The sequence below is a fragment of the Geotrypetes seraphini genome, chromosome 13 (genome assembly GCF_902459505.1).
Source record: "Geotrypetes seraphini chromosome 13, aGeoSer1.1, whole genome shotgun sequence".
Classification (NCBI taxonomy): Eukaryota; Metazoa; Chordata; class Amphibia; order Gymnophiona; family Dermophiidae; genus Geotrypetes; species Geotrypetes seraphini.
Window position 1 is genome coordinate 25,675,191 of NC_047096.1, and position 13,344 is coordinate 25,688,534.

Sequence of the window (13,344 nt, forward strand, 5' to 3'; positions counted from 1 at the left end):
AAAGGAGCGGTGCCAGGATAGTGGGTAACAGGTGCTGGAGTTGATGCTGCAGCTGTTCCTGTAATTGCGTTTGGAGGATGGCCGCGATGCGGTCATCCAGGGGTGGCACCGGAACCGCTTTCTTCTGTTTCGGTTCCATAGGTGCCGCTCCACGCCCCGGCACTCACCGAGATCGGGGCGGAGCGTTTCCGGGGCCGGCGTGAAGCCGGTAAGGCCGGTGCCGCCACTGTGGCTGGCGGGCGCTCGAGGGAAGAGGAAGGCTTCTTAGCCGGCTTACCTGGCGCCAGTGGCGCCGATGTCGGATCGGGCGTCGTCGAAGTGGTGGGTGTCGATTTTGGCGGTACCGCCGTCGACGCAGTGGATTCCATCGCAGACCCGGTGCCGAATAGGATGTTCTGCTGGATCTGGCGATTCTTAAGTGTTCGTTTTTTAAGAGTGGCACAGTGGGTGCAGGAGTCCGCCCGATGCTCAGGACCCAAACACTGCAAGCACCAATTGTGTGGGTCAGTGAGGGAGATCGGGCGTGCACACCGCTGGCACTTCTTAAAACCTGGCTGTGGGGGCATGAATGGAAATACGGCCTCCGCAAAATCAAACCCGGAGGCCTGTATAGTGGCAACAGGCCCCGCCGGGGCTGGTTCGAAAAAGGAGAAAAAAGAAAGTAAATTTTTTTTTTTTTTGCAAAGGAGAATAAAAAGGAACCCGAAGGTAAGAAAAGTAAAATAACAGGAAAATTTCGCAAGCGGGAAGGCAAAAGTAGTTTCAACGGCCGTTGAAAAAAACACGCGTCTTCTTCGCTCTGCGGAAACGAAGAAACTGGGGACCATGCACTCCTCCGTCGGGCGGGAAGGCACTCGCGCACGCGGGGTGCGGCCAACTAGAACTTTCTAGTTAAAAAGGTCCGTACCGGGTGCTCCGTCGGTGACGTCACCCATGCGTAAAGAATATGCTGCCTGCTTGTCCTGGGATAAAGAGTGTTCAGGTTGGACGAGAGGCACTCTCAAGACCTTGACTCCTTGTAATACTGCTGAGCGCTCAGGCAGGACTGCAGAAAGCAGAGTTGAGGCAGGAGTCAATTTGGCAAGCATGTTACCAAACTCTGATGCATAATAGTTTCCAACATATTCTGCAAAGCTGGCACCAAGACCACTGGAGCTGGTACAATTGGTGTGGCTATAGACTTCAAGGAAGACGACCTCAAAGACGAGTGCTTCCTCAATTTGGAGACACGCTTCCTGGGAAGTCTCAAAGCAACGGTTACCGCTGAGGCTTCCGTTGGAGTGGGCTGTGACTCCTGAAGGTCTGGCTTCAATAGCTTACCTGAAGGAGACACTGAGGAGAGTGGCCCTTCTGGGGACGATTTCCCCGAGGATGAAGACTTCCCCATCGAGGGAGGCTTTAGTGAGGCCGAGGCTTTAAGTCCCGTGGAAGACTTCAGCACAGTCGGAGTCGAGGGTTTTGGAGGAAGATACATGACCCTGAAAATTTTTTTCAATCTGTACTCAATGGCGTTTAAGGGCTCGATTTTGAAGTGTAGTGCAGCAAGCGCATAACTCCGGACGATGATCCGGTCCTAAACACTGAACACACCACTTATGTGGGTCAGTGATAGAGATCGCGTGTTGACACCAACTACACTTCTTGAACCCTGTAACCGGCCGGGACATGGAATGGAAAACGACCGCGGCTAAAAAAAAGTTTAAAACTCTTTTTTTGTTGTTGTACATGCGCACCTCAGTGAGTGTGAAAAAATAATAAACAAACAAGAGCCGCAGCGATGAGAAGGCACAGTTTTACGAACTAAATCTCGCGCAGATTATTAAAACGAGGCTTCTCAGCTCCGTGGAAAACTTAGAACTGAGGAGGGAAGGCACTCGCATCTGCGCAGTGCAGCAGTCACGAACTTAAAGTTTTGTAACAGAGTAGACACCGAAGAGGGAGTGGAAAATATGAAAAAGGATCTGCAAAAGTTAGAGGAATGGTCTAATGCCTGGCAACTAAAATTCAATGCAAAGAAATGCAGAGTAATGCATTTGGGGATTAATAATAGGAAGGAACCGTATATGCTGGGAGGAGAGAAGCTGATATGCACGGACGGGGAGAGGGACCTTGGGGTGATAGTGTCCGAAGATCTAAAGGCGAAAAAACAGTGTGACAAGGCAGTGGCTGCTGCCAGAAGGATTCTGGGCTGTATAAAGAGAGGCGTAGTCAGTAGAAGAAAGAAGGTGTTGATGCCCCTGTACAGGTCATTGGTGAGGCCCCACTTGGAGTATTGTGTTCAGTTTTGGAGACCGTATCTGGCGAAAGACGTAAGAAGACTTGAGGCGGTCCAGAGGAGGGCGACGAAAATGATAGGAGGCTTGCACCAGAAGACATATGAGGAGAGACTGGAAGCCCTGAATATGTATACCCTAGAGGAAAGGAGAGACAGGGGAGATATGATTCAGACGTTCAAATACTTAAAGGGTATTAACGTAGAACAAAATCTTTTCCAGAGAAAGGAAAATGGTAAAACCAGAGGACATAATTTGAGGTTGAGGGGTGGTAGATTCAGGGGCAATGTTAGGAAATTCTACTTTACGGAGAGGGTGGTGGATGCCTGGAATGCGCTCCCGGGAGAGGTGGTGGAGAGTAAAACTGTGACTGAGTTCAAAGAAGCGTGGGATGAACACAGAAGATTTAGAATCAGAAAATAATATTAAAGATTGAACTAGGCCAGTTACTGGGCAGACTTGTACGGTCTGTGTCTGTGTATGGCCGTTTGGAGGAGGATGGGCAGGGGAGGGCTTCAATGGCTGGGAGGGTGTAGATGGGCTGGAGTAAGTCTTAACAGAGATTTCGGCAGTTGGAACCCAAGCACAGTACCGGGTAAAGCTTTGGATTCTCGCCCAGAAATAGCTAAGAAGAAAAAAAAAAAAAAAAAAAATTTTTAAATTGAATCAGGTTGGGCAGACTGGATGGACCATTCGGGTCTTTATCTGCCGTCATCTACTATGTTACTATGTTACTATGTTAAAGTTCTTTAAGCAAGTCTGCTTGTGAAACTGTCCACATCGGGGCTCCGTGGTCGACATCACCCATATGTTGAGAATATACTGCCTGCTTGTCCTGGGATAATTAATATAAGTAAAAGTGAGCTGGGCATCGATAAGGCATCCTAATATTTTTAAGGATGAATCTAGCAGGAGATTATATCCTGAAGGAAAGGCGTTGGTAATCTCATTGCTCTTGATTTTGAAGGGTTAGTTTTCAGGTAGAATGACTCAAGCCACAAGGAGACTGCTCAAAGACAGAAGTTTAGAGGGGCACGATGAGGACTGGCAGGGTTAACATAAGCAACCAGTTGAATATGATCAGTAAAGAAGTGGGTACTGATTCCTAAAGACTGAATCAGGAGAACTAAAGGGTTCAGGAACAAACTGAATAAAAAGGATTAAAGGGCCAAGGGTTAGCTTCACTAACCTTCCTGATCGTATCCGATCTGTGGGCAATTCGTGGCAGGCCGACTGATTCACAACATGTCCTCATGCAAATGGAGGCAACTGGAGGCACGCCCCCCCCCCCCCCCAACCGACTGCTCGAATTGTTGGAGAGCGATCTTGACGCATGCGCAGACCATCTTCTTTGTCTGTAGATGGTCTGCACATGCGCTTGCTGTCTATAAACAAAAACTTTGCTTTTTATTTTTTGACTTGACTTTTATTTTTTTTACTCGCGAGCCCGTAGTTTTAACCCGCGGGTTTAAAGCAGGGCTGCACTGCGGGTTAAAATCATGTGCTCGCACTGCAGAGAAGGGCGGCAGAGCAGGAGAGTCGGGGCGGCAAAAGCAGGAAAAGTTGGCAGAGAGCAGGAAAGGACGTGAGTCACTGGTCCCCAGCAGTCGCTTTATTTTTGATCGGCCAGCCCAGTCGGTGTTCCTGAACAAGTTTAGTGAATCGAGGTCTTTCCTACTTTGCATGCCGTTTCCCCTCATTTGCATGCGCAGATTGGAAGTTGATTGGCCACGAGGTTAGTGAATCAGGTCAGGTGGCAAAGGGGTCGCTAAGTGGTCGGGACATGATCTGCGGGCTTGGTGAATCTAGCTCTCTGGGATACCCCACATTAGTGGATCTCTCAGTGATAAGCAATTAATTGATACACAGAAAAAAAAGCATTCACACAAAAAAGAACAAACCACTGAAGTGTGGCTGCTAAACATGTCCTGGGGGACCCCCAAGTTGGGTGTTCAAGATACCCCTAATGAATACACATGAGGCAGATTTGCATTTCTGTCACTTCTATTATATGCCAGTCTGCTTCATGCATATTCATTACGGGTATCTTGAACACCCAACTGGCTCAGGGTCTCCCTTGACAGGTTTAAGAATCACTGCTCTAGACCACACTCGTGGAAACATGCTCCTAAGAGGGAAAGATCAACCAGATGAAAAGCAGCTGTGAAATCCAAAGAAAGCACCTTTTCCCAATCAAGAAAGCTCAACATTTACAGTAAGACTAGTTTCTAATGCTGTAATATTTTCTTAACTCTGATTATGTACAATGTTCATTTATCCTTAAAGTCTTTCAGTTTTGTAAAGGCTACTCATTTAACTACGTTTGGCTACCTCACATTAAAAAAACAGGATGAAAATTGCCAGGGAAGTGTTATTACAAAATTTGGACAAGGAAACCAGACCAACTTTTATAATAAAAGGTGAAGGTCAGGGTAGGGTGAGGGACAGAAAATTGTTTTTGATTTATGTACATTGAGGATCTGTACCCCACCCCCACCCCAGCCATCCTAGTTTCAACACCTATAAGGGAGGACCCTGAAGAGGGATCAGTTGGGTATCACTGTTGGAATTGACTAAAGATCAGACCCGTCTCATATAATGGCCAGAAGCTGTAAGTTATGTCTCAAAACAGCCAATTAGATAAATTTTATAATTTTAGACTAAGCTGCGTACCTTGTAACTGCCTTGGCTGTCTACAGGACACCTCTCGCTGCACTCTTCAGTTAGCCGGTGACTCTCCATCTGTTCTGCTCCTCGCTTATTGTTAGCAATATGACTCTCTATGTGCCTGGCATTTGTAGAATGTGAGTTTGGAGCAACATATAATACTGTGTCTTCTGGCTCTACACTGCTATAAGCATTTAGCAATTGTTCCTGACAGGTCAGTTGTAAGAGATGACCCTGATCCTGGATCTTCGTTGGAACAGTGGTGCTGTATGTATCATGATGGATCAATTGAAAAGAACTCTGAAATTCCTCTAAAATAATGTTACTGTCTTTGATCTCAAAATTCAGCTGTTGTGTATGATCATGTTCCTGGACCTCCTCTGGGACAGTGCTGCTGTCTTTGGACTGCCGAGTTATTTGGATAATGTGACCCTGTTCCTGAACCTCTTCTGGGACAGTGCTGCTGTCTTTGGACTGCTGAGTTATTTGGATAATGGGACCCTGTTCCTGGACCTCTCCTGGGACAGTGCTGCCGTCTTTGGACTGCTGAGTTATTTGGAAAATGTGACCCTGTTCCTGGACCTCTTCTGGGACAGTGCTGCTCTCTTTAGACTGCTGAGTTATTTGGAAAATATGACCCTGTGCCTGGACCTCTTCTGGGACAGTGCTGCTGTCTTTGGACTGCTGAGTCACTGGGGAAATGTGACCCTGTTTCCGGACCTCCTCTGAAATAACACTGTTGTCTTTAGACTGCTGAGTCAGTTGGAAAATGTGATCCTGTTCCTGGACCTCCTCTGGAACAATGCCATCATTCTTGGAGTTCTGGATCAGATCCAAGTGATGACCTTTATCTTGGGGCTTTTCTGAACTGTATTTGCTATCTTTGGATATCCTAACCATCTGAAGTATTTGCTGGTAAAACTTCTTATCTTCTAAGTAGCACTCACTATCAGATTTTTCTTCTAGTGAGTTCTGTGGCTGTGGAGGAAGAAACTCTCTCATTGTGCCATTTTTTAGGGGTTCATTGATGGCAAATAAGTTGTCTGTATCCTTCTCAGAGTCATTCCAGCTCTGAGGATCCCATGAAAAATTATCAACTTCTCCCAGAACATGGGATGCATGATGATCAGCTAAACTGCTCATGCTGCTCTTCTCACATTCTTGCTCCAAACCTATAGACTTATAATCTAATTGATGAAGGTAGGAAAAGGCAGGGTCTGGATGATGGAAGGGGGCATAGCTCAAGACTGTCTGAGCTTGCTCTGCTTTGGGTAATATTGTTGCAGTGCAAGTATCATAAAGTTCATCTTGACATTTGTTACTTTCAGGAAGGTTTAAAGTAGCAGAAGGCAACTGAGGGATTAAATCACTATGTACCATTGTGCCTTTTGCATCAATGATGTTACCATCTTGTTCTATAGGTTTCTTCTGCACTGCCTGCTCCAAGCTCTTTTTGTCACTTCTGCTTTCACTGCTTGTGCACAGGTCCATGGCTTGAAAACTAGCTGCCTGGGCTTCAGGTTTTTCCATCTTTTTGCTCTCACTTTGCTTACTATGCATTTCAGAGTCTTCAGCCTCCTGGATAAGATCACTGTTTTGTGACTGACCTAGTTCCTCCTGCAAACTGGAACCAAAGATGACCATCTCACACTTTCTGCTGTAAAAAATATTTTCTGAGGAGGAGCGTGCTCCGAGTGGAGCACAGACACCCTCAGCTGTGCTTTTCTCCTCACTGCAGAAGCCCTCTGACTTATGTCTGAGCAGCCACTCCTCCCCTTCTTCACCGAATGCCCAAGCATCCTGCTGACATTGGTCCATCATCTTGTTTTCAGGAAGTTCTTCATCAATAGCATCCAGGGATGACTGCAAAGCTTTCATCTGGCCCCCTCCCCATGAACAATGCTTCTTAGACTCTTTGAGTGCAAGCTTTGTAGAGAGACCATTATCTTCACCTTCCAGTTCCAACTCAGACCCTAAACAGTAAGCCTTGTCATCAGTTACAATGGACCTGTCCAAAACAAGCTGCTTGCTAAGGTCTTTTTTGCCAAAGGTTGATGTATGTCCTACAATTTTATCAACCTCTCCCAGAATCTGGTAACTCTGTTTAGACTTTTCTGGATAAAGTGGCTGCAGCCTTCCAGGGGGAATGTGAACTCTCAGTTCAGTAGAATCATTTGATTCTGATGTTGTTCCTGTGGTCTTCCTTGTCCCTCTTTTAAGAAAACCATTTTTGAAAACTTGGCTATCCTGCTCTAGGTCAGGACTCAGACCCCCAGCCATCATGGAGGAAGATGCTATTTCATAGTTTAATGGTGAAAGCAGAATCCCTTCCTCTGGCCGAATTTCCTAAACAGATAATAAAAACAACAAAAGAAAATTCAGCAAATGCATAGCTTTCTCCCCCTTTAATTGAGGTCTAATTTTACAATCCAGTATATATAGAATGGAATTATTTTTTTTTCTTTTTTTACCTTTATGATGAGAAAAAGAAGTTCATTTTGTTTCCTTTTATGTAAATTTTTTTTTCCCTTTTAGACTATTTTGTTATTTCAATGTTGGAACTGGTATTGTATTATTTCTTTGATTTGACTAATAATTATGTCAAAACTATAAAATGAAATAAAGATTAGTAAAAAATAAATAAATAAAAACAACAAAAGAAACCTTATACATATCTAATGAACAGAACTTATTCTAGATGCATCATTTAGATTATGTTTGTCTGACCATGTTTGCTCTGTTTGTTGGCTAAAATCACTTCCCCTCCTTTGATTCAAATAATTTGCTGCTGCAGAGTAAAACTGGAAATCAAAAGAGGACAGTCAGTTTATAATGTCAGCAAACAGGCAGCTGAGATTCACCCTCTGCTTTGTGGTTTGAGGTTGCTTAGCATACTCTGATATTAACAATCAGTAAATGAAGATATGACCAAAATGGATATACGTTAAAATTCAAGACCCGTCTCTGCCTTGTTTTTTACCTGTTGATCTTCAATGTTTGTTAAGATAGGGACAAGATTCATAGTGGATACACACTGTTACTGGGCAATTTACAGCTCTTCTGCTTACTTCTTCCAGCTGCTTTGGTGACCTCAGAAGACCTGAGCTTCCACAGACCATAGCAATACACAATCCTCTCTTTCTATTGCTAATTCTATCCAGTCTTATTCCCTGTTGCAATCCACTTCCAACATCATGTTCACATACCAGTTCTCCACATTCTTCAACCATTCTTTCTTTTGCCCTGTCCACTGCTCTTGTGCTTTAAAAGATTTTCTCTTTTCATCCAGCCACCTACACTCCCCCTGACAGCATCTGCAATTTGTCACTGTTGTCACATTTTCGTATCTCTTCTCCTTATTCTCCTCCTCTCAGCTGAGATATCAATCCAAATCCTGGCTCTCAAAACGAAAAGGTCAATCGAGCCCATCATTCTGATCTTCAACAGTGGCCAAACCAGATCATAAGTACCTAGTAACACTAGACTATATACCAAACTTATCATACTATGATTGCCACAGTATGTCTACCATGCTACAATCTTTCATACCATGTTTGCCACTCAATGTTTACTGAAACATGTCTTTCATGGTATGCACACTTGTCTTACCATTTCTGCCATGTCATATTTCAATTTAATGAAAAGTTGAGATTTTTACAGCAAATTTAGAATCAGTGTTCATTTTTTATTTTTTTGTAAATGGTCCTCCATATTTGTTTATTCTGCTAATATTTCACTTGTCAGTCATGAATGTAATACTATGCCTGCCATGCTATGTTCTGTCATTCTACATTCACCATGCTATGTCTCACCATACCATGTTTTGTCATTTTATGTATCACCATACTTTGTTAACTATGTTTGCCATCTCTATCAGGTCCAGAGACAAAAGCAGAGTATGCCAGGTCTTCAAACAAACCACACTTTATTAGCAACCAATTGCTGCTTTGCTATTTTATACCATATGATGTCTGAGAGTGTGGTGCAGAGATTATAACTACAACCTCAGCACCCTGTGATTGTGGATTCAGGCCACATTGTCCCTTGTGACCCTGAGCAGGACACTTGGTACCTCTTATTTTTTTATAAATCTTTATTCATTTTTAATTCTTACACCAAGTGAATTATAAATAATAAAACAATTTTCACAAATCACTTGTAATTACAATCATATATTCTTATAAAATAAAAATAAATACCCCCCCTTTATCAATATTCCCATGACCATATGATACATATTCCCCATCCCAACCCAAATATAAACTAACCATGTGCTTAAGATATCTGATCATTAGAGTAAATAGTCAATGGTCCTCATATTTTTTAAAAATTATGAACATTTCCTTGTTGTAATGCTATCATCTTTTCCATCTTATATATGTGGCAAACTGAATTCCACCAAAATGTATAATTTAACTTAGTATAATCTTTCCAATTTTGAGTGACATTTGGTATTAGAAAGATTGTGAGTCTACTGGGACAGATTGGGAAAAATGCTTGAGTACCTGAATAAATTTAATGTAAACTGTTCTGAGCTCCCCTGAGAGAAAGATATAGAAAATTAAATAAATAAATAGTATCCTAAAGAGTAGATCACTTTTTTGCTCCTCACACCCAAAGATAAGGAGGGCTTTTCCCAATGCTACATGGCTGCTAATTTATGAATTTTTCCTCCAGGAACATGTCTCACACTTTAAGCCCAGATTTGCTAACTGCCTTAACTACATCTGCCAGCAACAAATTCCACACCATTTCTGCAGTGTTACATTTCTAATCTTATATCTACCCTATACTTCACTTTATATGCAAAACTTGCCCTCAATCATGATCTCTTTATCTCTCATACTTTTCTAGAAGACTGAAATTTGATTCCTTCTCTGCAACCCCACCCCTCTCCCTCAGTTGCTGCTCTCTGTCATGTAAGTTTAGGCTTAATAATACTTTATTGTCTTCTGATTTATAATTGTTAAGAAAGCACAGCATATATTTAAACATTCAAAACCCCACTTTTCCAACCTCCCCCGATTCCTCTCACAGGCTTTCAGCCTGTGTACTCACTGTGACCTGACAGGATCTATGCTGTTGCCTACTTTCAGCTTTCTCACAGTAGCTGGATGAGAAAATTTACTCAGTGAAAAACAATAAATCTGGAACCTAATGATGTGTAACATCATAGAGAAAACTAGAAGGAACATCACACTCTTACACTACAATACAATGTATAACATAAGGGAAAGACTTTAAAAAAAAAAACGCAATGTCTGTCAATCACAGAACATCTGATCTTCGAGCTACCAGTCAGACTCTTATGCCTGACCATACCAACAGATGCGCACCGGGACAGGCAGGGGCACGAAAACACTGCCAATCCTCCTATGGGCCCCCAACAGCCTGCACTCAACCCCTGCTTAAAAGTAGGTGAAACTATGTCAGAGATGGCCCTGGGCCCAGAGAAAACTATGCAGACTTGCTTACAAGTACCCAGTGGGATCAGCCTGTCAGCTACAGACTGAAGTTTGTGAATTCTCAAGCTGGCAGAGCTTTAAAATCGCTCCAAGCACCAAATTACCCAAAAAAAGGGGGCAAAATTACATTGAATTAAAAATAATAAAATGGGGAGAGCAGAACAAACACTCTTGCAGGAACATGTGCAGAAGGAAAGAACTGTAGGTGGAGCTAGAGAACCCAGTGAAGTACAGAAGAGGCAAAGTGAAAAATCCGGAGTGGATTCCTTCTGCAGCAGCACGCAACTATAGGGAAATAACCATCTGTCTAGAGTCAGACTGTCTCACCTATTGCACTGGAAAAGTTATTTACAGTACATTTATTTAAAAAACACTAAGCAGAGAACTTGCATGTCTAGTGGACATTGAAGACTGAAAAGAAGGGGTGCGTTTGAGGCAATGCAGAGTCCACGTGTATGTTCATAGTCATCTAATTAAGACTTCTCTGAGCCGAGAGAATGCTGGCACACAAGGATTCATCAGATGACTTTGCCTGGAGTGTGCTTGCATTCCCCTTTCCTCGTCTCTGAAGAAATATGACATACAAGGTTTACCAATTTTATAGTATCCACATTAGGGGCTCCTTTTACCAAGCCACACTAGCAATTCTCCCACAGCAAATGCACCAAAATCCATAGGAATTAAATAGACTTCAGTGCATGTGCTGTGGGGGAATTGCTACTATGGCTTTGTAAAAGGAGCCTTATTTGAAATAGCTACTGTACAAGTATCTGAATGTAATTAGCCTGAGTTAAATCCAACTAAATGAGCTGAAATAAACATCTCTGCATAAACAAGAACCATACAACCAAACAAAAGATTGGATCCATTCATTGGAATCGCACATTCACATGTTCCAGAAGACCTGGTCACAGAATTTTAAGTCACACAATCTATCTGCTCCTTTGGAAACAACGAAAACTTCAAGGAGCTCGTGTAATAATTTAAAGCATGACAATTAAGCTTTGCTGCATATGTGTATTATCTACACTCACCGTAGAGAGCTTTGGTACCTCCTTCTCTTTCTTTTCTTTCTTTTCTTTTTTCTTCTTCTTCTCTTTCTTTTTGACACCTGCCTGGGCCTGTAGTTTCTGGCGCTCCTGAATCACAATATCCCGATAATGTTCATCATTTGGGTGGTCCCACGTTGATTGGCCAGTGGAGAAGTTAAAGTAGTAAATGTCACCTGTGACGTCTTGACTAGTAGAGCGAGAAAATGATGCTTGAATAGAGTCATCTCTGACGCACATTACATGCTACAGCAGACAGATGAGAGAGAGCCATGCTGCAAAATCTCTTATACAGTATATTTGTGTAAGGATGTGAACAGTTAATTTAGAACCAAGAAAACTTCTTGACATTATGGGCTCCTTTTACAAAGGTGCGCTAGGGTTTTTAGCGCACGCACAAAATTACCGCGCGCTATAGCGCATGGTAGCTGAAAATCTACCACTTCCTAAAAAGGAGGCGGTAGTGGCTAGCACGCTCGGGAATTTAACGCGCGCTATTGTGCACGTTAAGGCCCTAGCGCACCTTTGTAAAAGGAGCCCTATGTGTAGTTATAGAATACAACACCATTAATCCTATCATATAACACATTAAGTCGAACAGGACCTTCAGATGGCCTATGAGCCTATGTCATTCAAACACTCAAAAGATGGCTAGATTCCTCATTGATCCATTCAGTATTATCTTCAATATTCAAAATAAAAAATTTGTAGGAATTAGACATAAGTTAAGTTTTTTTATGAATGTTTTTCCAATTTATCTTAGATAATAGTTATATGTTCACCTCTCCTTACATGAATTCATGCATCAGGGTCAAGGCACCTAAAAGAAAGAAAAAACACGTGACAATCCCACTTTTCAAATAGTAAAATTCAGTTCTTCCACAAGCAAAAATATTACTAAAATTAACAGTGGCCAAACTGAATCCATGATATTCAGAAACTTCTCCATTGTGGCATAAATATCCTCCCACAGGGTCAAATATGTAAACCAACATGTTGACATCATTTCACATTTCAGATCAAAGTCACCAATTCCAGATTTTCATTTAAGCCTGTTGGCTTCAGAGCATTAAGTTAAAAATCCAATTGAGTAATTGTTGAATATCGCCACCTTCCCAACCGAGATCCACAGCATCCATCACTCACCATCTAATTTAGAACAACATTGGATTTTTGAACTTAATACTCTGAAGCCAGCAGGTTTGAATGAAGATCTGGAATGTGAAATGGCATCAACATGTTGTTGGTTTATGTATTGACACTGTGGGATGGTATTTATGCCACAACGGAGAAGTTTACTGAATATCATTGATGAAGTTTGGCCACTGGAGACAAAACTGTAAATTTTGGTAATATTTTCGCTTGCAGAAAAACTGAATTTTAGGAGAGTTGAAAGATAGGATTGTCACATGTTTTTTCTTCTTTGTAGGTACCTCGACCATGGTGTAGATTATCAAAACCACTACGTTCCTGCTGGCACATGTGCAGAAGGAAAAAAATGTAGGTGGAGCTAGAGCGTGAAGTACAGCAGATGCACACAGAAAAAATCCGGAGTAGATTCCTTCTGCAGATGGCAAGCGACCATGGAGACACTACCCATCTGTCTATGTCTCACCTATTGCACTGGAATGTAATTTATTCATTTAATGACTGCGTGCATTGTCTTATATATTGTACTATATGTCTATACTTGCTTTTCCTTGTCAAATAGCGCAGATTTCATTCTCACCATGGCTTCCATTCCACAGGTAAAGGGGCCACAATCCCTTCCCTAGCCAACCACATCAGCTCTGGCTCATTGTCAGGATCAAGGCCAATCTCCCGGGCATACTCCTTAATCTCTGAAACAGAACAACCAGAAACGAGAAGAATGAAAAAGATAGATACTCT

At 42.5% G+C, this 13,344-nt stretch overlaps 1 protein-coding gene across 5 annotated transcripts in view; it reads right to left on the reverse strand.

The window, feature by feature from the left end:
• Positions 1-13,344, reverse strand: part of CEP164 (centrosomal protein 164) — a 161,404-nt gene that overhangs the window by 133,994 nt on the left and 14,066 nt on the right. For all 5 annotated transcript variants that reach the window (XM_033917306.1, XM_033917309.1, XM_033917308.1 and 2 more), the window contains exons 3-5: positions 13,184-13,295; positions 11,440-11,644; positions 4,947-7,286 (exon numbers count right to left, since the gene is read on the reverse strand). In XM_033917306.1, the coding sequence (XP_033773197.1) occupies positions 4,947-7,286; positions 11,440-11,644; positions 13,184-13,295 (2,657 nt within the window). The remainder of the gene's footprint in view (positions 1-4,946; positions 7,287-11,439; positions 11,645-13,183; positions 13,296-13,344) is intronic.